The sequence below is a fragment of the Catharus ustulatus genome, chromosome 11, assembly GCF_009819885.2.
Source record: "Catharus ustulatus isolate bCatUst1 chromosome 11, bCatUst1.pri.v2, whole genome shotgun sequence".
Lineage (NCBI taxonomy): Eukaryota > Metazoa > Chordata > Aves > Passeriformes > Turdidae > Catharus > Catharus ustulatus.
This window is the reverse complement of record NC_046231.1, coordinates 2,573,396-2,596,567: the sequence shown is the minus strand read 5'-3', so window position 1 is coordinate 2,596,567 and position 23,172 is coordinate 2,573,396. Positions and strand designations below refer to the sequence as shown.

General features: G+C 47.2%; 1 protein-coding gene across 5 annotated transcripts in view; it reads right to left on the bottom strand.

Annotated features, from left to right (window-relative positions):
* Positions 1-958: 958 nt before the first annotated feature.
* The window catches only part of KCTD15 (potassium channel tetramerization domain containing 15), a 259,607-nt gene continuing 237,393 nt past the window's right edge, over positions 959-23,172 (bottom strand). For all 5 annotated transcript variants that reach the window (XM_033069855.2, XM_033069859.2, XM_033069858.2 and 2 more), the window contains 3 exons: positions 14,710-14,854; positions 6,939-7,244; positions 959-1,735 (listed from right to left, as the gene is read on the bottom strand). In XM_033069855.2, the coding sequence (XP_032925746.1) occupies positions 1,580-1,735; positions 6,939-7,244; positions 14,710-14,854 (607 nt within the window). In that variant the 3' untranslated portion in view covers positions 959-1,579. The remainder of the gene's footprint in view (positions 1,736-6,938; positions 7,245-14,709; positions 14,855-23,172) is intronic.

The window sequence follows — 23,172 nt, the reverse complement described above, 5'->3', positions numbered from 1 at the left end:
CATTAGAGATTTCTGAGTTGGGTGACCAAGGTGAGAAAACCTGCAGAGGTCTGATTTTGCATGGACAGGTATCCAGCCCTTTTCCAAAAATTAGACCCCTGCCTAGATTTTACCTTGGACAGTCAGTACAGCTCATTGCTTTTGAAAATACTATAGTCTTCAACGTGACTTTTAAATTTTGCCTGATTGCAATCAATTTGCATTAAGAACTACTGACCACTTATTACTCTGTCTTTTGTTCCACATGGCCGTATTTATGCTTCTAGAAAGAGTTTAATTAAAATTCAGCATCTACAACAGTATTCTGTAAATCAATGTGGGAGGAACTAAATTGTGATTAACACATGAATTAGTGATTGAGGACCCAATCATGCTAAACACCAATAAACAGGATTTAGCAGAATGCTGTTTATAACCTTGCACCTGCAAGCATGGTGCTGTCTCCTGAGTTAGAAAGCCCTGTGAGTCAGTGCCAAGTCCTGGCAGAAGCAGGACCCTCCTGCAGACAGACCCTGACTTCATTACAGAGAAAGTTACACAGATAGAGGGCAGCTACAGAATTTTAATAATAATTTTAAAAACAATTTAAACCAAAGGCAGCCTGCTTTCATTTGGCAATGGCAATACAGGGTTTTAACAACTCTTTGCAAGAATTCCAAATCCGTAAAGAGAGGGCTTGTCCATAATTCTTAAATTTTCCTGCTAAATTTGGGCTTCTAACATGGTTAGTAAATGATTAACAAGGGGTGGCTTGCTTGGTAGAACCAGGCTTCTTTGATGATGCAAAACTTAAAAGCTGCTGCGTCAAAACAAGACTGGCTTTAAAAGAGCTACAGCTCCAGGTGGGGTGTGTGACCCTTGTGTGATGGTGGATGGCATTTTATTTTGTGCTTCCAGATCCCTACTGTTGCAAATATTGCCATAAGTGGGCCTGTCTAATTTCTTGTCACTTGTTTTGTTTGGTTTGCGGGGGGTTAAGTACTGAGCACCAGTGACTATGGATCAGTCCTTTCCTGGTTCTGGATCCTGTTGACAGAGAGGGACCTCAGCTGGAAATGAAGTATAAAAATAAGCCATTTGCTCGTGTGGGTGAGTACAATCACCAGGTGGCCGTGATGCTGGGGTGTAAAGCACATCTGATATGGAGGAGGGGCAGTCAGGGAAGGCTCTCAGTGCAGTTTTTGGGGTTCTTCCTCCCGCAGACAGCCCCGTCCCCACAGCGCAGCTCTGGGGTGTCCCTGGGCTCCTGCTGGTCCGTTCCACTGCTTCCATGGCTCTTGCTGCAGATAGTCCAGTCCAGGGCCAGGGTTTCTGCAGCTCTGCCTGTTCCACACCACTGCTGGCCAGCCCAAAGTACATCCCAGCCCTGGCAAGCTGAGTGTGCTCGGGGACTCCACCGTGAACGACAGGATTTTCAAATGCATTCCATGGCTGGCTATGTGACAGGTAGTTTCAGAATACCACTAATTGGCAACATAAAGTCAAAATCAGTTTGCTAATACTGTTTTGCAAATCCTTAGTGTTTCACATAAGGGACTATTAAACACTTCTATGGTTACAAAGGGGGCACGGGGAGGGTCTAGTCCAGGGGTTCCTGTTTTATTCTGATCGTTGGGGTGGGTTGTGCTCGCCTGTCCTCGCGACACAGCACGTATTCACTGAACTGGGAGGAATCCACCCCACCACCACAGGAGGCTGCCACGTTAAATCCCTTCTGGAACAATCTTTCGAGCACCTGCAATGTGGAGGGAAAGAATCAGATTAATATTTAGCAAATTTTAGTGATAAAAGCATTCAGAAGCACCAGATCTAAATGATGGATTTAGTCTTTCGAGTCCTCATTGAATGAATATTATTCAGCTATAATTCTATAACTTATTGTTAAATGACTATACTGTGATTAAAGTCTCGCTCTCAGCAAACCTCTGTAGAAAACAAAAATTAATCAAAGAAATAAGCACTCTGCAGAGCAGCTTAGTACATTATATAGTAAAACACTGGACTGTGGTGATATTGATACTCTCATTCCTTATAGAAACCAACATCAGGTTTAAGTTCTAATAAAAGTGCCAATTATGAACAGTCTGAGGGGAGGGGGGGCCAAGAAGCTCTTCCTTGGCAGATGAAAATGTATTAAGAGTTTGAATGACCCATCCACCAGATCTTTGTGGCAATCACAGCTGCTTGCCCTTGCTGGAAGGGAGCAAAGCAGGGACAGGATGCAGAGCCAGGATGTGGCTCAGGGAAATGCTCTGGCCCAAAAAAGAGGTTAATCTGTACTGCCCAAACACATATTTTCTCTTTCTCCTCCTAAAGAAAAGTTGGTGCAATTTAGATGCATGAATTTAAGGAACCCAGAGGCAACTTTAATTTCTGTGCCTGTCACAAAGCACATTTCCCCAGGATATACTGATCCTGGCACTGGGATCGGAGCCGTTTTTCACGTGTTGCTATTCGGCTTCCCAGCAGAGCAGGGCACACCAGGCTGTTCCCAGAGTCAGCTGAGGGCAGATGCCAGATCCACCTTGGGCAGATCACAGTGCAGGACCCACTCAGCTCTCCTGAGTCTGGAAGAATGATTGCTGTGTTTACTGATAAATGCCACCAAGGAGCAGCCTGTGCTGTTCTCCAAGAGCCTCACCTGAAGTGTGGCTCCCACTGTAGCAGCACCAGGAACAGAGAGGTGACCCCATGGTTTATTAAACCTGGTCACAGTAGCACCATCCCTGTTGTGACACCTCTCTCTACCCACAGCAACCTGGACCAAGCCCTTTACAAACTTGTTCTTCATCCTAGAGAAGTGTCTAAGCCATACATCCACCTCCAGAGGCAGCTCACAGTTTGCTGGGCTGAGTTTCCAGGAGGGGTTTGCTCTGTGTTCAGTGTCCCTGGGAGCAGTCAGTGCTGACACCAGAGCCCTGCCCTCACCCAGACCCACCAGAGCCACTGTGCATTTCTCAGTGCACCACTTCTGCCTGAATGTGGGCTCTGCTTTTTGCAGAAACACTATTTTGGAAGGACAGCTGTGTCCGAGGTGGTGCAGTGCAAACCACGGCTGCAGCATTTGCTGCTTTAATCCTTCGATCCCTCCTTAGGGGCTGCCTGTGTTATCCAGCTGCATTTAATCCAGGGTTTGGCTTTTCAGGGGTAAGTAAAATGTTTTACTCTTGCCACCCTGGCTCTAGGGACAGGCAAAGGAAAGAGGCTGCTCCAGCAGAGCTTTGCCTAAGTCATGTGGAGTCTGCTGAAAATCAACTTGCCCGGGGAGTTCTGCCTGGCCCTGGGACACAGGGACTTAACATTCCCAGAGAGTCACATCTGCCAAATCTCCCTGACTTTTGCCCTGATTTTTACATACTCTAAACTGTAAGGAAGTAGTAGAACTGAAAGATCAAAACCACACCAGAGTATGGAGGAAAAATGAAGTGGGAGAGAAGAAGAGGCAGGAGAGTGGGTTAATAAAATACATTTAATATAGACAAAGCAAGCTTTCATCCCCCCTATTCACCCAGGCTGTGTGGGGCCTGCAGGACAGGAATGGGGTGCAGACACCAGCCCTGTTCCTCCTCAGAGAGGAGGGCAGGAGTCTGAGAGGGAAGGAGGAATAAGATATCAGCAGGCGGCTGTTTCACAGGCTGCAATATATCCCGCCTGCATTTGATCCTGCACTGACAGGATGAACAGGAGAAAACCCAGCCATGGGAACAGAGGCTTCTCCCACTGAACTGGACAGTGGAACAGAGGATTCACAGGTAAGATTTCTGAGAGAGGTGAGACTTCAAAATCTGTGCTAAAAACTTTTTAAAATCAATTTGATTGTAAGACAAAACAAGCAGAGGGGTGCCCTTGGCTTGCCTTAGACCAAAGCTATGGAAAGCTGGATGTTAACACAGGATTCTTTTTCACTGAGCCTCTCTGCAAACACCCAGCCCTGACAGACTGCACCTCAGAGCACCACACACCCAACAGCACCATTCATTTTTGCAAAAGGTCCTTCCTTCTACTGGAAGGACCAGACTGCAGGCTATAATCTGCTGTTAAAAACCTTGGCATCATCGATTTTCTCAGCAAGAAACAGAACTGGCCAAATCCTGTAATCAGTGCTGAGGATGTTTAAATTCTGCAGTTTTCAGTGTCAGTTGGATGAGGCTGAGCTCAGGTCTAGGGAGAAAAGCTCCTTTCAGTGCTTCTGTGCATGAGACTGAAGAGCATTTTGAACATGGACAGGTTTAAATTCCATTTAAATTTGACTCTACACACATTCTTTTTTCTGAAGGTGAGATACGGACAGGGGGAAAACAGTGACCATCTCTGCTACTTTGCTGAAAACTTCCAAAGAGAATATGCCAAAAACTGAGTATCAGCTGTGACTCTCCCATGCACAGGGACACATGCACATTATTAAATAGAGGATTTGTGCTCAGATTTAATATATGCTGTCTTCCAATATTCCAAGCACATTTGATTTTGTTGGAAGGTTTTCCAAATGGAAACCTGATCCTTTCACACAGTGCATTTCATTTAAATTTTACAGAATATTAACAAATACTTTCTTAATTATGAAGACTTAATGTTCAACATTCACAAGTATCACAGAATTTTCTCTAAGGTAAATTCATGATTCCCAACAGAACCTATTGCAAAGGGTTGAAAAAACCCATACCTATATATAATTGCAAATGGGTGTAAAATTAAGAGTTACTGTATTTTTTAGGTGTTGATGTTCTTTGTTTTATATGCACAGTTCTTGATGTAATGTAATGAAATGTAATGAAAATATTTTTCAAATGTAGAAAATAAAAGTATAAATATTGCAACTGTGCTACCAACAAAATACACTGAACAGAGCACAGGGAGCCAGAAGTCATGCATCACCTCAGCAAACAGCAGACAGGCTTCTGTGTTCTTTGGGATTCTCTGCAAGCAATTCTGCTCTTCCACCACTACCCATCTTCTTCAAGTCTTCCTCACTGTCCTTCCAACTTTTGACTCAATATTGTTTTGCCAAAAAAATCCTTGGAGGGGGAAGAGCAGTGCCTGTGTGCTGACCAGAGTTCATCAGAGCCAATGCTAATTAGCTGCTGATTTCATCAGCCTTTGGTCTCAGAAATGCATCATTTTCCAGAAAGTGTTTGAAAACACTTTCTATTAATTATATAGTAAAATGATGTAACTTAGTAAAATGATGTAATTTAACATATTATTTATACTGTAACTCTGACAGAAGTTTTTTCCACAACGTGAACTTGAAAAGAGACCCTTTGATTCCCTCTGAATTTTGACTGAATTCAAAACACATTCAAAGAAAAACAGTAACTAGTGTTCAGCTTTTACTACACGTGTAGCACATTTATCCAGAGAGTTGCAGCACTGGATAAAAGAGAGCTGAGTGCTCAGCCATGAGGGCACCCAGAGCTCTGCCAGGCACTGCTGAGTTGCTCACTGTGACCCTTCAGGGATCCTCTAATTCCTTGTGTGATCCACAGGGTCCCACGGACAGCATGCCTGGCACACAAATGCTCTTCCCTCCCACTTAACTGGGCTAAAGTGCTCCTCTCCTCCCAGCACAGCACTGCAGACACCTCCCTGTCCCCTGCCAGCAAAGGGAGCAGCCTCTGACCACCCCAAACCCTGCCCAACCCAAACCCTGCCAAGTGTCAAAGGACTGTGCAGAATTAACCACAGCCTGCTGAAGTTCAACCAAGCACCCCACTTGGGAGTGTTGAACCAAAGCCCACCCAGTTTTGGGATGGTTTCAGGCCAGGCTGAGAGCAGGGTGCACAGGAGATCACTGTTACCTGCAGCCACCTTCACACCCCCGGGTGAGTGCAGCTCTCTGCAGATGTCCCCTGGCAGCCTGGGGACACACAGAGTGCCTGAGCTGATGTGTGACACCCACACAGGCACAGCAGCTCCAGCTTCTTGTCCCCCCTGCCTCCCTCCAAGCCAGTCTAGCACTAAGCAGCTCTGCTGTGGGGTTTTGCCCACTGGGGAGTTTATCCAGACAACCCTGGCATTTCCCAGAGCCCAGTTCTCACCTGCAGCCACAGCCCATCTGCTCAGGATGTGACTTGGGAAACACTTCCCTGAAGGTTGATTTCCCTTCCCATAACAGGAGTATTTGCAGTGTATTCCAAAGGAATACACAGGAAAACCAAGAGCTCTGTCCTGCCCTGTTAATTAAAGCCCAAGCCCAGGACACCATGGCTGGCTCCTCCCCAGAGCCCCAGGACAGCCACACTCTGCTGCAGCCCTGGGGATCCCTGAGAACGGCACTGCTTGCCCAAGGCTGCTGCCTCAGCACAGCCCATTTTTATTTATTCCTGCTGCCATCCACCTATCTGTCCAGTTATCTTCTTTTGTTTCATATGTTTAATTTTAAACCTAAAGTCAAAACTCTGAGTATAAAATGAAATACATTTTTGTTTAAAATACTCTGGGCAATTTTTATAGAACATCCTTTTGGAAAAAAAAAAAGTGCAGAGATCAATTTTTTTAAGTCCATCCCGCAGGCACCATCATTTAATTATGAGTGAGACATAAATTATGCATTTACACATTGTTGCATTTTCTATAAAATGATGTGGAGATTTTTTTGTAGTTTTTGGAACTCTCTCTTTCTTCCTAGAGGCACTTTGGAGGAAAAAAAAAAACTGCCAAAGGCTATACATTGATGAAAAAAATTAGCATTTATCAGTATAACACCATTATGAGGCCAGCATGGCACTAACATACACAAAATCTAAATGTATTTTTCTGCTTAGACTTAGGAAAACCTGAAAGACTGTGATCTCACCAGGCAGAAAAATGTTTCCTTGCAGTATAAGCACTGAAAGTAATTGGGCAGAAGCAAATAATTTGCATATAATTGAACAAGACATAGTAAGAAAGCAGCCCAGACAGGGAAGAGGCAGCACAAAAGGCCATTCATTCATTACCTGCACGGAGTTCAACCTGCAGTATCCATTCAACGGAAACCTGATAACGTGGGTGGGGTCCTGGTTCCAGCCTGCGTTCACAGAGTTGCACATGACATCCCCGGTCTCTGGGAAGATCTCTTCTATCAAAGCCTTCTCTCCACTCAATGCAATTCTTTCCCCCAGATCTGGAGTCACTCTTACAACCAAGCAGTCACAAGGCTGGAAATGTTTCCTTTGTTCTTTCTCTTGTTTCCATCGCTCAAGTTCCTTAATCATTGGCTGCAGCTGGTAATACTTTGCTTCTTCATATAAAAGATTAAAGTCCTGAGAAAAAAAAAGGAAAAAAAAAGAGAGGGAGAGAGAGAAACTAGAAATGCTTATAGTTCTCTTTTAAAAATGAGTATTGTTCCTGTTTGACCTACTTAGGCTTATGTATTGTCAGCAAGAGAGCAAAGGCAACAGGTACCCAGGTACTCACACCTCCCCAGAAAACCACACAGTGCTGCTGTTCAATCTGTTTGAGCTGACTGAGAAGTTCCCATTGCACTGAATTATCCTTTCATTTATTATCCCACAAGCTCAATGCCAGAAGGCTTGACTCTGGGATTAAGAAATCAAAATAGCTGGTTGCAATAAACAAAGCTTCCTGATGTAAGAGATGTTCCAAGCCCTGATCTGCACTCAGATAGCTCTGATCTCACAGCAGATCTCAGCCTTCCCTCTCACACACGTTAGAGATGGAGATGTCAGTTCAGCTTCACTTCTCACCTGTCTTTGCTGAGGCTGAAATTCAGCTACAGCAGCTGAGCTGCTGCCTGCAGTTGATGACTAGTAATTTATTTAAAGTGTACTTTGGAGCCCTGTAAATGACATGGAGGCAGTGGCCATCCTGCTGGCTGGGAGCTCAGCTCTGTGCTCCATGCCTGAAAAGAAGCAGCTCTTCCCTGCCATTTGTCCACCATCACACCTGGGCTTTGGGCACTTCCAATTCCCAACTGGATCCAATTCCCAGCTCTGTGATTGTTTCATCAAATTCTGACAGATCTTCCCACCTCAGCTGCAATGTGTGAGAGCACAGGGAGGCAGAGGGTGTGAGCATCCCCAGGCTCAGCCAGACCAGGAGCAGATGGACAAAGCCCCTGTGGGCACTTTGCTCCTCCAGCCCCCTCCAGCCTCCCAGGGGACCAGGAGCAACTGGAGCTCAGGTTCCTCCCTGTAAATTCCTGGGTTTGCTTTCCTGGCCCTTTACACATGCAAATGCTGCACCACAGGTGCTTCTGTGGGGTGTGCTGGAGGTCAGCACCTGCCACAAAGGCCAGTTCTGCACCCATGAAATGAAAAATAAAATGCAATTAAAAGAAAAGTCAAGACTGAAATGACTGAAATTATTTGGACTGGAAAGCATGATATGACAAGAAGCAATCAAGAAATAGGCACCAAAATGACACGAAAAATAACAGGTGTGCTGCTGCCCCAGGACTCAGGGAGGAAGGGGAATCAAAGGCCAGTGAACATGCAGCACAAAAAGGTGCCACTCTTCATAGTGGTTTGGAATTAACCTGTAAAATCTCCTGCTGCAGGGTATTACTGAACCAAAGCAGTGAGCTCTGCTCAAATTTGGCAGCACAGACCCACCGGTGGTGGAGGTGCTCCTTCACCCTGGGCTGCCTGCAGCCTGCAGACACATGAATATTCACAGTGACAGGGCAAGGTGATCGACTTACAAAAGGGACATCCAAGCCTTTACATCTCTTTGATGTCTGCCAGGGTTGGGACAATGTGCACAGGCTAAGGGAGAAAAAAGGACTGGAGGATAAGAGCAGCAGAGAAGAGGCAGGATTAGAGCAAGTGGGAAGAAATGAGGGCAACAAACACTCTCACGGGACAGCTTGAGGATGGAAAACAAGAGAAGATTAAAGAAGAAATCATGCAGAGAGCATGCTGCAAACAGCCAACAACCAGTGCTGGGAACAGGCCAGACAAAGAGGTGGGGAGGCTGCTGCAGCACCTGGGCTCAGGTAAGACAGCATCAGCCCCAAAGCCTCCTCCTCTGATGGAAGGTATTCCCACTAACCTTACTGCTTTCCTCTGTCCGTCACAGGGATCCTGAACCCTGGGTACTGAACAGGGGATCAGTTTAAACCTACAGGGATTAGTAGCCTAAATTAGAGAAAAAAAATCTGAAATCTCTGTGCAGCACACTGAATCAGCACAGTCCAGCACCTAACTGTGTTCACTGCAGAGGTGTGTGCAGGGGCCTGCCAAATGTTCACTTGCCAACATTGCTGGTGCCATGGATTGCTTTTTCAAGCAAGGAAACATGCAGTGCTAAGGGAAAATGTCATGGTGTAGAGTGAGCAGGAGCATCCAGTATTTCTGAAGGCAATGGAAAGTCATCTGCTGTTTTCAGTAGGTCCTGAAAAACCAGTTTTATAATATCTGGGTTCATGGACACTATAAAATAAGGCATTGTTTGTAAAATCAATCAAGTGAATATGTAAGAAAACTCAACAGTAAAACCTGGAAGAGATGGTACAGTGATAGAAAAAACAGTCCTTCATTTTTGAGAGCAGAGAGTGGTACGGTGCTACTGAGGCTGGATGTGAAGTCCATTACATTACAGAGTCTGTGACTGCCTTCTCTGGCTTTGGACCAGCCTGACAGTGTCCTGAACCACAGCACTTCAATGGTCCTGCACCCTTGGGCCACAACAGCAATGCCAAAAACCAAGCAGAACCTGGATCACACCACCCCTACTTCTCCCACAGCCAACTCAGCCCATCCCATCAACTGCAGCTTTGTAGTGACTCTTGCTAGCTACCATTTGCCCTAAAACAAACAGGATCAATTCTACATTCTGATAGTGTTTTGTGAGAAGAAAACCTGCTTTGAAACAGATCAGCTCTTCCACTGCTGTTCCCAGAATGACAGAGCCACACTTGGGACTGAGTGGGAATCAGGGCTGTGCTGGAGCATCCTGTGCTCTGTGGGACAAGGTGGGCACTGCTGCAGCAGCCTGGGCTGAACCAAGCTGCTTGGGGTGCTCCTCAAGTCAGACTCTCATGCCTGTGCCTATTCCACACCTGGGCTGAGCACTAATATGAGAAGCGTTGTGCACCTGAAGAAGGGCCCTGTGACAGATCCTGGGGTGTGCTGGTGCCAGGAGGTGATGCCAGGGAACCAGGGCACCTTCTGTCAGTGCCAATACAGGGAATTTGTTGTGCTGTAGCACAGTAACAAGTGGAGGGGATTTAAAAGTGCCTTCTGTAGGCAAGAGAATTCACTGCTGTCCACCAGTGGCAGTGCTGGCAAGGGGCACCTCGTGTGACCTCACAGCCACCGCAGCAGAGGCTGCCCCACCCTGCTCTGCTCCTCTTGTGGGACATTTGGCCTCTCTGCAGGGAGGGACTGGGGCATCCTGAGGGAATCTGACAGGGTGCTTAAGGAGGGAAGAGGATTTCACAAATACAGGGATACAGAATGAGTGGCTCACAGCATGGGTGTCCAGTTCTCTAAATCCTGTGCTTGGGCAGGGCCATGGGCTCTGCACACCAAGCCCACAGTCTTTTCCTTCAGGTTTTACACTGTTCAGAATTCTGTGACCAGACTGGGAGAACCCAGCTCTGGACTATCTGCACTGAATGATTGGGATGCCAAGGTAATACTGGCAGAGGTGTTTCTACCCTTGCACTGCAGATACCAAATCCTACCCTGAAGATTTACTGAAGTTTAATATGAAATGTAAAGCAGAAGAATTAAATCCACCAGAGCCCTCACCAGGGAGGTGTCACAGGAACTGCATGAAAACATTTCCATGCTGTTAGTTCTGATAAGGTATCAAAGGCAGATGCAGACATGGATCTTCCCAGCCCCATCTAGGAGAGGCAGAGTGGCCAAGGGCACAAAGGTTCACTGTAACTGAGCCCCAGAGCACAGCTCTGATCCCTGCACATGGACACTGTACCCTCTCCCACAGGCTCCAGCCTGATGGCAGGGCAGAGTTCTGAGCAGCAGGCAGCACTCCGCAGCAGGTTTTGTACAATACCCAGGAATTCCTTGTCCTGCAGGACTAATGCATCTCCCATTTCTTACAAGCATTATTTCCCGAGTTCCCAGCTCCCTAACAGCAGTACCAGAGCCAAGCACTGTCACAGACGGTGCAGCTGCTTCTCTTTAGCCTAGGAACACATTTTACTCCAAGGGTGATTCCCACCCCCAGTGGCAGTCACAAACAGGGTGCTCTTTGATAGCCTGAAAGGGGAGCTAGAAGGTAGAGCCTTTAATTCTTCTGCAAAGTACCACAAAATGCCTTTATAGCTGCCATGAGCCTTCAACTTCCCGTGAGTGTTGCAGGAACTGGTGGGGAAGTTCTGTCAGGTCACTTGAGAGAGGGAGCAGAGAGGCAGGAGGGATGCACACAGCCTCTCTCCAGCCACAGCTCCTGGCCTACATTTAGATCTCATGGGAAACATAAACAGATCTTTCAAAGATGCAGCCTTTTGCCTTTCACAGAATAATTCAGTAGAAAAGATTTTTTTTGTGGTGGATTTCAAATGGGCTGAATTCTGCAGTCACCTCTGCCAAGGGTGACATTTTCCTGGGGAGGAGATGAAGGAGTGACCCCTAGGCCAGGGGTAGTGCTGTTTCCACGTCAGTGTCAGTGGGCTGGGACAGATCTGCCCAGGCAGACACTGAGACCGTGTGTGCCACAGACCTGATGCTGTTCTCACTACCAAAGTCATCCTTTATTTCTGTACCTAATGCTGACTCCTGAACAGGCTGAAATGGCTCTTTCTGTCCATTTTTCACTTGTTATTCTTTATTACATGAAACAACAAACTGTCATCCTAACTCAGTGTTTCTTTTATATTTTTAGTGCTGTGAAGATCTGACTCCTGGCTATGAAAGAAAGTTGCTCAGTTCCACAATGACAACTGCACCGTTTCCTGAGGTCAGTTTGTGATGCAAGCACACACATTTTATAACTGTATTAATAAATTAGAGTGGTGGCCTTGTCACTCTGGTGTTACAGGTGATCTCTGTAATCCACATAAAACTCAGATGTCCTGTGCCTTTGTGCTCCTCCCCTCTTTGAGAGGGAGTGACAACACACACAATATTACCTGTGTGTATTTCTGTTTGATGCTCTCTGAGCAGGGAGTGACTCTCAAACAAGAGGCACAGCAGCTCCAGGGTTTGTGTGCAGTTAGGCACTGACATGTGCTGCTCAGGATGTGCTGGGGAAGCCCCTGTGACTGCAGGGGAGATCTGGCAGGGGTGCACCAGGAGCTCCTGTGGCAGCCACCCCTCACCCAGCAGTGTGGCAGGGCTGGGGGCTCTGCCCCAGGCTCTGCTCTAGGGATGCTCACAGGGAGCATCAGCAGAGAGTCTGGCTCTGGGACACGAGCCAGAGCAGGCACAGGGAGCTGAAGCAGCTCCAGGCTGGGCACCATCACCAGCCTGGCATGGGCTGGCTGCAGAGCAGAGCCCAAACACTCACACTCACTCCTCAGCACACTTCATGTGGCTTCAAATCCCCCAAACAGGGAAATTACAGCAACCATGAGTGCTGCTTTCAGCAGGAAGACCTGGGAGACCCTTTCAAGTTCTGGCTTAGTAGTAGCTGCAAGTGTAATTAATATTCACTGTAAACACACCATTCAGACTTGATAATAAAGAATCACTAGCCTAGGAACACACATCCCACTTTTCTCTGCATTTCAGTGTTAACTTAGTCTGAAAACAACACTGAAATAGCAAACACAATAATGCTGGTGTGGTACTAACATTCCAAACTTTCCAAAATAACCATCTGAGCAGCAATTCAAGTTGAAAAGCAACTTGGCTAAACCTTGAGGCTAATAAACTGCTTGATTAAATTAAGGGGTAAAAACTAATAAATATTCAAAACACTTGATAATGCTTTGTTTGACATAAAGAACATTTAATGCAAGTCTCACTGGAAAAGCTGTCAGGTTTTATACCTTAAATAGAGTTTTGCATTTAGAAACACCGAGTGATTCCATTTGCTGCCTTTGATTATTGTCTTCTGTCACTTTAATCATGCTGGCAAAATTACACGATTTCTGTGAAGTTAAATCCGTTTACAGTGCAGTTTTAATACAGCTTTACAGAGCATTCTTCTATGCATTTTGATTTAGTTACTCCCTACCTAGCAATGCTTTGCTTTGTTCTTGAGCCCTCATTAGCCTGAGGTTTGCTCTAAAGCTCTCCCAGGGAGGAACTGAATAAAATACAGTTAACCCTGTGCAAAGGGATGGTCTGGAGCAGTGGCCTGAGCTGGGCACAGCTCCCTGAGCATCTCCAGCCCTGCCAGGGCTCGCTGTGCAGACAAGTCCTTGGCATCCATGGACTCCCCTCCAGGCTCCAGCCAAATCCTGCTGGTTCTGTTACTGAGCACCTCAAATCTAGATGCTGGTCAAGGCCATGACCAGCTCAAACTACCTCTGTCTTCTCTCCTACCCTCTCCTCTCACACCTTGTCCCACTGGATTGTCCAGAACACTGCTGTAAAGTATCCCTCCTGCACCTCTCCCACTTCTCCATCCACCCCTTTCCCTGACCTATCTCATTACCCCTAGGGTCATGGTCTTTAGCCTCACTGCTACACACAGGCTTTCTCTCATTTCTCTGCAGAGTTTCCTCCCACCCAGCTCTCATTTCTCTGGCTCCCACATCTCACAGCTTTCCCAGCCCTGCGCCTCTCTCCAGGAACACCAGTGCTCAGCACAGCCCTTTTAGGCTGGAGCCCAAACCCAGGACTGCCCAAACCTCCCCCAGCCTTGGGACAAGCTGTGAGCTGCAGTCCGTCCCAGTGGACTCACACATGATTCTTCTGACTCAGGTGAGAATGGCTGTTTGCAGATCAAGGACCAGCTCTACTCCAAAGCAAGAGGCACCACCACAGCTCTGCACTCAGTCACCGACCAAGTGATCTTGTGGCCAGCCAGTGCAACCAAGTGAAATGGCATTTCAGAGAAAGCAGGAGCTCTCCTTCCTTGCAATGTCTGCATCCTCTAACTGAGCAGATCCCCATCTGCCATCCCAATTTTTCATCATTTCATCCTGGAATAAGTGCTTTTGTTGAATCTTGTCATCTACAGTTTGGACACTTTTGTCTTCTAATTTTCGTACATAAGGGTGACAATGGTGGAAGTTTCGTAAGTGCAAAGCCAAACAAACAAGGCTAAAAGGAGAGCCTTTAAACAATCAAACAACCAGCACCATGACTTCATCCAAAACATGTCCTGCTCCTTAAAAAGCCCTCAGTCACTTCCACCTCCCAAGAATATTTTGACATTAACTGTGAGCAGATTACTTCCTGAAATCAAAGTATCTGTGTTAGTTTTGTCTAACACAAATGGGCTTGTTTAAGAAAAAAATTTACACAGTTCAAGTCCTCTACATATCAAATTTAAAACGTTTATTTCAGATTCTGCGCATTAAACCCTGCTAAATGCAAGCTGCTGATGTTGCTTCTTAATTGCTGTTATACCCTGATAAATAAGCTAAAAATGTGAGAACATACAATTAGTTTAGAAAAACTGAAACAGCTTCATCGTTTAACTTTTCTTGGTATCCATGACAACCATTGGTCCATTTATTAAATAACAGCATCCCTGGTGTAATACACAAGTACTAAAAATCCTAACAAATAAACAGCAACATTTAGTTAAGTGTGTTTAGGTCAAGCACACAAACCAACCTGCACCACAACAAATGACAGAACAGGAGGAAAAAAACAGATTGCAGACTATAGCTTTCCTTACCTTAAAGTCATCTGGGAGCAGTAGCTTAGACGTCCTTAGGAAGCTTAATATATATCTGAAAATTTCCCCATCTCGATCAATGAAATAATGCTGTTTTAAACTGTCCAAGACAATAGGCTCTGTGCCATTAAACAGACGACTTATTCTGAAATAAAAGAAGAGAAAAAGAAATGGGCAAAAGAGACAAAATCTCATTACAGCTTCAGGGCTTAAGAACAACCAATGGAGGTGCATCAATTACATGTGCATAAGGTAATGCCAGATGTTAATTTGGTGACAAACACAAGCAGAGGGCAGGGAGGGTGCCCTGGGTGTGTAGACAGTGAGACTGCCCTGGCACCCAGCTCGTGCTGCCCTCAGCCAGGACAGCACCCTGGAATGCTCACCCATGGTTGGCACGGTGATTTTGGTGAGAAAACAAGGCCCTGGTTGTCAGACATCCCTGCCCACCACGTCCTGCTAATGGGGAACCAGGTGGTTATTCCAGAGATTGGTTCCTGGCCACGAGCTCGCCTCCAGCTTGGCTGTCATTTGATCAAACAGCATCCAAACCTTTCTGTGCTGCTCAAAGTGCTGCATGGACCTGTCAGTGTCCATCCAGTGCAGAATGTTTTAGGAAAACAGAGACCAATGGCCATGCAGCCCCTATGGCACAGCCTTTGGGACCACAGGGTCCCCACCAGGAGCCCTGGGGATGAGCCTGGCAGGGGGAGAGCACCATGGCAAACCTTTTGTGAGAAACAAAAATGGGAGCAAGACCTGTGAGACAGGGGATCAGCTGATTACGGGCCCAAAGGACCACATCAGCTACACCACTCCAGGTTCTTCAAGTCCCAAGGAGCCTGCTCCATGGAGAGCAGAGCAAGCATCTGCCTGTCTGCCACTCCTCCAGCCTCTCCCTTCCAAATGCCTGGCTTCTCTCACAATGCTTTGTCTTCCCATGAGAAATAACCCAGCTGAATATATGTTCTTGAAAGGGAAAATGCAGGAGACAGACAGCAACGACCTATTAAGTAATTGAGTCCATCTCTCTGACAGGGCAGCATTGTTCCCAACTGCAGAGTGTCTCGTCTTTCAAAGTCAAGTCTTAAATAATCCTGCCAGGGAGGACTCCTTCATTTCCCAGAGAGGCCATCCCACAGCTGGCTGGGTTTCACTATCCAGCCACCCCTTCCAATGGCCCATGAAATCCCCTCTGAGACCAGGGCAGGGCTTTCCCCTTCCCTGGAAAACAAGCTCATCAAACCTCGCTGCAGGCAATGTCCAGCACTGCTGGCCAATGCTGCAGCCTCAGCCCTGCTGCCTCCCTTCTCCCAGCACCAGCTCCCACCCCAGCAGCGTGGGGAGCATCTGCAAGTGATGCCAGAGCCCATCCAGGTGCTGGGAAGGAGCAGCTTTGCTGCCCCACTGCTGGTGCTCCTGGCTGTGCCCTGGGCCCTGGCCTACAGCCGCACCTTGTTCTGATCTTCTAACTTGCTAATGTAGTTGTAAATTTATGAACACGCCATTTATATCGAAATAAAACGTGAAAACATTAAATAAAACTGGACTTTGTAAGTCTCTGCTGAATTTTGCTAAAAAACCTTTCTGCCCTCTTAATTAAGGAAGCTCCAGGTTTTAATGCCTGCTCTCATGGCCATACCATAACAATAGTCTGAGTTACTTGTGAGAATAACCAAGTGCTCTCCTCTCCTAAACCCTAATTATAATATTTACTGTATTCTCCAACCTCCAGCATTCCTACAGTATCAGAGAATATCACCCAGTTCACCTGGCAACATTTAATTTATATAATCACAAGGTTCAGTAAGACTCCTGTAATTCCCTGTGTTCTTTTTTGTTGTTATTTTAGGGCCATTTGCCCGTGACAGTTAAATATAGTGCTTTGTACAGTATTACATTTTATTCCAGCTACCAAACAGTTAATTTATTTCCTTTGGCAGTGTGCTGTGCTGGGATATATCAAAAGCAGAGGAAGCACTGGATAGCTTAAGGTTCAGTACATACATTTACAGAGTAAATCTGGATGGCTATTGGAAGTTTAGAGATCTTACATGTAAAGAATCTGAGCTGTGTCTGAACCCTCCTCTCCTTTGCTGCCCTTTCTCTGTGGAGCCTGCAAAAGCAAAGCTGCTAAGCTCTGTATGGGCACGGGGGAAGGTTTGCCAACAACGACAGGGTGCAGAGAAGACAGGGTACAAAATTTTAATGGGCCACTCTTTAATGTAATAAAGCATTTTTTTGGTAATGAAAACAAAACATGAATTTTGAGGCTCCACTTTGTGGAGTGCCCTGAGCTGTATTTCTTCACCAGCAAAATTACTGCTGGGGAAAGAAACTCACAGAGTGTTGAAAGACTTAACTGCCACCCCAAAAACAGAGTGATGAATAGTTTAAGGATTTATTTGACATTTTAGGGGGCTGCTATGTTCCAAGAACCAACTTTACTGCAGCATGTTGTAATGCTGCATGTGGAAAGTGCTCCCGCTTCTCCCGCCTCGTCAGTTTTCAGTTTACACCATACCTGGGAAAGTCCTTTGGAAAATGTAATGCTGAGAGCACAAAATGAGCTCACATGGCAGGTTCAAAGGGACAGCTCCTGACAGGATTCCTCACCATGTGTGAAGCTGTGGAGAAGAGCACAGTGACTGGGAGCAGCTCTCCATGGATGGGTCTTTGGTGGCCAGAACAAAACTCCTCACACTGGAGCAGAGAAACAAAATGCACCCAGGCTGGCAGAGAGCTGGCAAGGCAGCAAGAGCAGGGTGACAGGAAGGGCTTTGCACTGGACAGACCTGCTAATGATCAATCAGAAACAAGGTACCAGCCTCAGGAAGCTGCTCCCTCCAGGGACACACCATGTGCCCCGAGTTAAAATCACGTTGCTGCATGCTCAGAGTGGACAGTGGTCACCCTGAAAATGGTGGTTTTCATGAGTGGTCATGGCAACCAGTATTGTACTGGTGGACAAATCAGTTAATGGCATTTTCAGGAGGCACTTGTTTACAGGACACAGGAATGGCACAGGGAAAGGGAGACAAGGCACAAAGAGCTGCACTGGGATCCTGCAGCAAAGGGCGAGTCTGAACAATGAACTCTTCCTCAGCATTCCCACCTTTCTGCAAGAGATGCTTCACTTTCTAATTTAGAAACACTTGTATAATCTGTGTCCAGTACTTAATTTCCATAAAGGGAGCAGACTGAGCCAGGACCAACTCCAGCAGTTGCAAGCCTAAGGATGCCAAGTGTGTCTCTCCATTGCCTCCACCACCCTGGCCATGCTCACACCATCTGCCCAGGGCACACATCCTCCCAGCTGCCTCTTCTTCCTCCTTGGCTGCTCCTGCCCTCCCAGCAATGTGCCCTTCCCAGCTGGTGCTCACTGCTCCCCCAGCCCCAAAGGGTGCCTGTCCTCAGCCACCACGGGGCTGGTATCCAGCTCCAGCCTGGCACCTCAAGCCCTGCCTCTCCCAAGAGCCAGAACACAACCTGTTGATCCCATTCCTACTGCTTCTTTGTGCTGCTCTTGTTTCTGCTGAAGGCTTTTACATTTTCAATAATGTTTCGCCAAAACGCCGAGGGGTGAGTTTCTAGCTTTGTACCAATTTTACTATGATATTAAGATCTTCTTTTATTAGATTAAAAACAAACAACAAAGACAGCCAACCCACAAGGACAAGAGTGCCAGTAAATTCTTTTCTAAGTTTCTTGGGCAAAGAAAGAAGCCCTGTGCTGCCCACAAGTACCTACAGAAGGCTGCTGCCCCCCCCCCAACCCTGGTGACCAATCTTCCCTGGTGACCAATCTCCTGCTGAGGCAGGAGCACAGGGCACTGCAGGGCAATAAGTACAGCCCCACAGCAGGGCTCAGGACACACCACCTCCTCCATCAACTCTCCCAACTCCATTCCAGAAGCAGACAGGGGTTTTGGCACCCCCAGCTCCCTCCAGAGCACCTCTGGTGTTCCCAAAGATCATCACTGAGCACAGTTGTGGGTCTGCACATCACACACAGCTGCTCGGGAGCTTCATGGCACTTTGGGGCAGGAAAGTTTTTGGGGTGGAGCAGTTTGCTCTCTGGTTTGGGCCAGTTTAGCCATTTTCTTGACAGCTTTATTTTGAACAGAAAATAGAAGTTCTTTCCTAATAAATCTGGTTCCAGAGGTCTTAAAAAGAGCACCCAGTATTGTGGGAGCTAGCAGCAGCTGGGGCTGTGGCACCATGAGGCCCCCAGGCCCCCATGTCCTTCTGCTGTGGGGGCCACTGTGGTCCTGCTGTCCCCCGTGCACTGTGACACAGTGTAAGCAGAACTCTCTATGACAATATTGCACTAAAAGTATTAATTTAAGTAATTACATGATTAATATTTAACTGTTCTGTGATATTTTTGTCATTCATAATTTAGCTGTTTACATATATTAAAAATTGATTTTGTAGACACTTTTTCTGCCCAATGTCAAATCAGCAGGGAACGCACATTTCAGCAAACTGTCGTTAAAACGAGTCTCTTTCCTAATTTCATGGGAGGACAGGGGATGGAGGGAGAAAAGCCTGTCTGTGGGTCCTGCAAGCAGGACGTGGGTCTGGGCTGCACCCAGGTCCTCCCTGCTGAACCTGCCCCTCCGTGTGCCCTCCTGCACCTCTCCCTGTGCTGCATGGGGCTGCTGCTCCTGGCTTTTGGGCCATGAGGAGGAGGAGGTGGCTGTGGGAAATGCCACAGAGAGGGAGAAGAGGTTGTTCAGAGGTGGGACACTGAGCATGACCTGAAACTGCCCCACAGGACACGCCAGCAAAGCATTGCATAGGATGAGTAGAGTCCAGTCATGAGCACAAACTGTGCTTATCTCTGAAATACTTGCTCAAGGTGGGTAGGACAGATACTGTTATCTCCTTGGAAGAGAAAAAAATGCCATGAATTGGAGCAGAGGTGCTTGACAGGCCTTACGGGGTGTCTGGCAGTGCTGCTCACATAGCTGTGTCTGTCAGCAGTCTGCTGCTTGTCCCATCACAAGGCAGACACTGCTGGGAAAGGACTCTGGAAAGCCTCTGCAGTGCCTGTGCCAGGAGCCAGCTCTCTGAAGCAGCACAGGCTGAGTGGGCACTGGACAGTGCTATCAGACCTTCCCAGTAGCATTTTTCCTGTTTCCATTATTTCTATAAAACTGTCTGGATATGTGCACAAGTTCTCAGCAAAAGCAAACCATAATGGGGAAAGCACCTGCAGCTGCTTTCCCCAGGGAGGCACCTTAAAACACCCAGCCTGTCTGAAAAGCAGGCCAGGCTGGCCAGAGGAGGACTGGGGTAGCCCAGCAAATGGGTGTCTTCTGCCTTCTGGCCTGGTATTAGTTATGAGAGGTGTGAAGGCACTGCCTCTGCCAGGGCACAAGCTCCCTCATGCCCTGGACAGCAAAGAACGTGGCTAGAAGTTCCATCTGGCTGCAGCAGGTTTTGTGATCTGCCTCAGTGTAAAACTTCAGCTACAATTAGTGTGCCAGCTGTATGGCTGTACCATACCTCACCTCCCTGCTTTCTGAGCAGTGATGTTAAGCCCCTGTGCAGCTGAGAGGAGAAAGCACTCAGGAGAGGCAGGCCCTGCAGCCTGCTCAGTGTGCACCCAGCCTGGCTGCCCTGTGCTGCACAAACCCTCTGGGGCTCAGCCCGTGCAGCTCTTCCATCAAAGACAACATCTGCACCACCCAGGACTGCTGCAGGCAGCTTGGTTTGCAGGGTGCTGGGCTGGGGAGAGTTTTAAGCATCTTTTGTTTGGACAGTGATGAGGAAAAACTCTGTATGTGAGAACTTGAGTTAAACTTTGGGTATAAAGTGCTGCTCTGCAAACTGTGACACCGAAGCAGCCATGTGTGCCTGAAGGCACAGAGAGGTGCCCCAACAGGTGTTCCTGGCAAAAGCAAGTACCAGATCAGGTACTAAATCCCAGTCCCAAGTGCAGTGCAGGCACCAAGCCTGTGGTGTCAGACAGGTCACCACCACTCCATGGGCTCCAGCCACCCTGACCACTGGCTCCTTCTCCTCACACTCCCACAGCTGGGGCAAGCACCCTCCCTTCAGCAAGGCAGGCTCAGGTGCCAGTGTCTGACAGGCACTGCTTGGCATCACTCAGCCCCAGACCTGTCAATCCTGATGAGACAAGTGAGCTACCACAGATGTTCAAAACAAAACTGACCTGTAAGAACAAAACTGGATTAGATACTAAATCTAGTTACTAGAAATACTAAAGCCTCAATTTTTACCAAGAGCATCAAGCAGTACAGTTCACCCTCAGCAGAAGGGTGCAGGAATGTACTGTGTTGGCATGGCCAAGCTCTGGTAGCAGAGGGGCTACAGGGGTGGCTTCTGTGAGAAGCTGCCAGAAGCTTCTCCATGTCTGGCAGAGCCAATCCCTGGCAGCTGGGCCAAGGCAGATGGGCCACTGGCCAAGGCTGTGCCAAATCAGAACTAGTGGTAACACCTCTGTGATAACAGTTTTAAGAAGAAAAAAAAAAGTTACTGCACAGCTGTAATTGCGGCCAGAGAAGAGCAGGATGAGAACATGTGAGAGGAACAACTCTGCAGACACCAAGTGGAGGAGGAGGAGGAGCAGGAGGTGCTCCAGGCTGGGATTCCTCTGCAGCCCATGGTGAAACAGCTGTGCCCCTGCAGCCTCTGGGGATCCATGGGGGATGCAGAGATCCATGAGGATGCAGAGATCCATGAGGATGCAGAGACCCACCCCAGCCCCTGGGGAAGGTGCTCACACTGGAGCAGGTGGATCCCTGGAGCAGGCTGTGATCCAGTGGCAGACCCAGTGGAGAGAGGGGCCCTGGTTCCAGGCTGGAGCAGCCTGTCCTTGGAGCACTGCAGCCCATGGAAAGAGAGAGCCAGGTCCCAGCAGTTTTGGGAGGGCTGTGTGCCAGTGGGAGGGACTCACATTGCAGCAGGTCACAGAGCTGCTGCTCCTGAGATGGAGCCAAGCTGGAGAAGTTCCTGCAGAACTCTCCTGTGGGAGGGACCCCACCATCCTGAAGGGAAACAACCTCTCTCCCTGAGCAGCAGGGGAAGCATTGGGGGATGAACTGACCAAACCCTCCATTCCCTGTCTCCCTGTGCCAGCAGGGGAGGAGACAGAGCTGGGAAGGAGGGGGGCTGGGGGGAAGCATTTCTTTTACTTCTCATTATCTCGCTCTGATTTAGTTAGAAATAAATCCAATTAATATCTCTAATTCCAGCCTGTTTTGCCTGTGATGGTTATTTCCTGAGTGACCTCTCCTGGTCTTTAATTCATGAACTTTCACTGTATTTTCTCTCCCCTGTCCAGCTGCGAGGGGTGAGAGAGAAGCTTTGGTGATGCCTGAAGTCCAGCCAGGGTCAACTCACTGCAAGGAGGTAACTCACAAGGTAAGGGGTTTATCCACATCCAATTCCTGTAACTCCCCGTTTCTGCCTCCCAGTGCAGATCCTGGAATGCCATAGGAGTTTTTGAGCCATATGCTCACTTTGCTGTGCTTCTGAAGGATATTACACTCATTAACTATTGAGCACCTGAAGGAACTGCAGGATCTATTACCTAGATTTAATACTTCGTATTTTGCTGTTCAGGCTACGATATCTATTTTTGTTACAGATCAGAGCTAGTCTATATAGTATCAACATGTATTTTTAAAAGTCAATAATCCATAAAGAACATTATAATCTACCATGCAGAATCATTCTTAGGAAGCTCTGGAAGGATTTTCCTTCTTCTTTCTATGCCACTACTAAAAAAGCAAAATTAGGTATATAATGGATTTTGTAGTTAAAATAAAGCCATGGACAATTCTGTTTTCTGTTCACTGTTACTATCAATTAAAGTCCACTGGAGCAACAGGTAATAAAATCCACTGAAGTGGAAATTACCTATTATTTTTGAAATACCACAAAGCATCCACGGTAAGGGTAAGAGATGCTTGTTGTTTATAGCCTATCTCCACATTTAAGACACTTTAGCATATAACTTTGATATATAATTTCCTGGAAATGTGTGTATTCATATTTTGATGCACTACACTTATCTCTTAATTTGTAGAAACAGCATCAACTCCACATAAATTAGCAGGTAAGACAAGGAAGTGAAAACACTAATCTCAGGCAGAGAAGCCTGTGTCTTTTCCTGAATGAAAAAATTCTCTTGGTAGTAAAGAGCCACTCTGGCCCTGTATCCCTTCAGCCACACATCCCTCAGGAAGGAGGAGGAGTGGTCAAACAACCAAGGAACTGAGATCCTTCCTTTCCAAGCTTTTAATTCTCACCAGGTTTACAAGGGTATTAACCCTAAACTCTTCACCTGCTGATGGGATTAGGCCCATCAGCACTGGTCACTTATTCCCAATTTCTCAGCAGCCAGTTTCTCTCTGTCAGCAGGAGCAGAGTGCTGCTGAGCCATGAGTGTGGGAGGCAGGACACAGCCCCCCATCAGCTGATGGCTCCA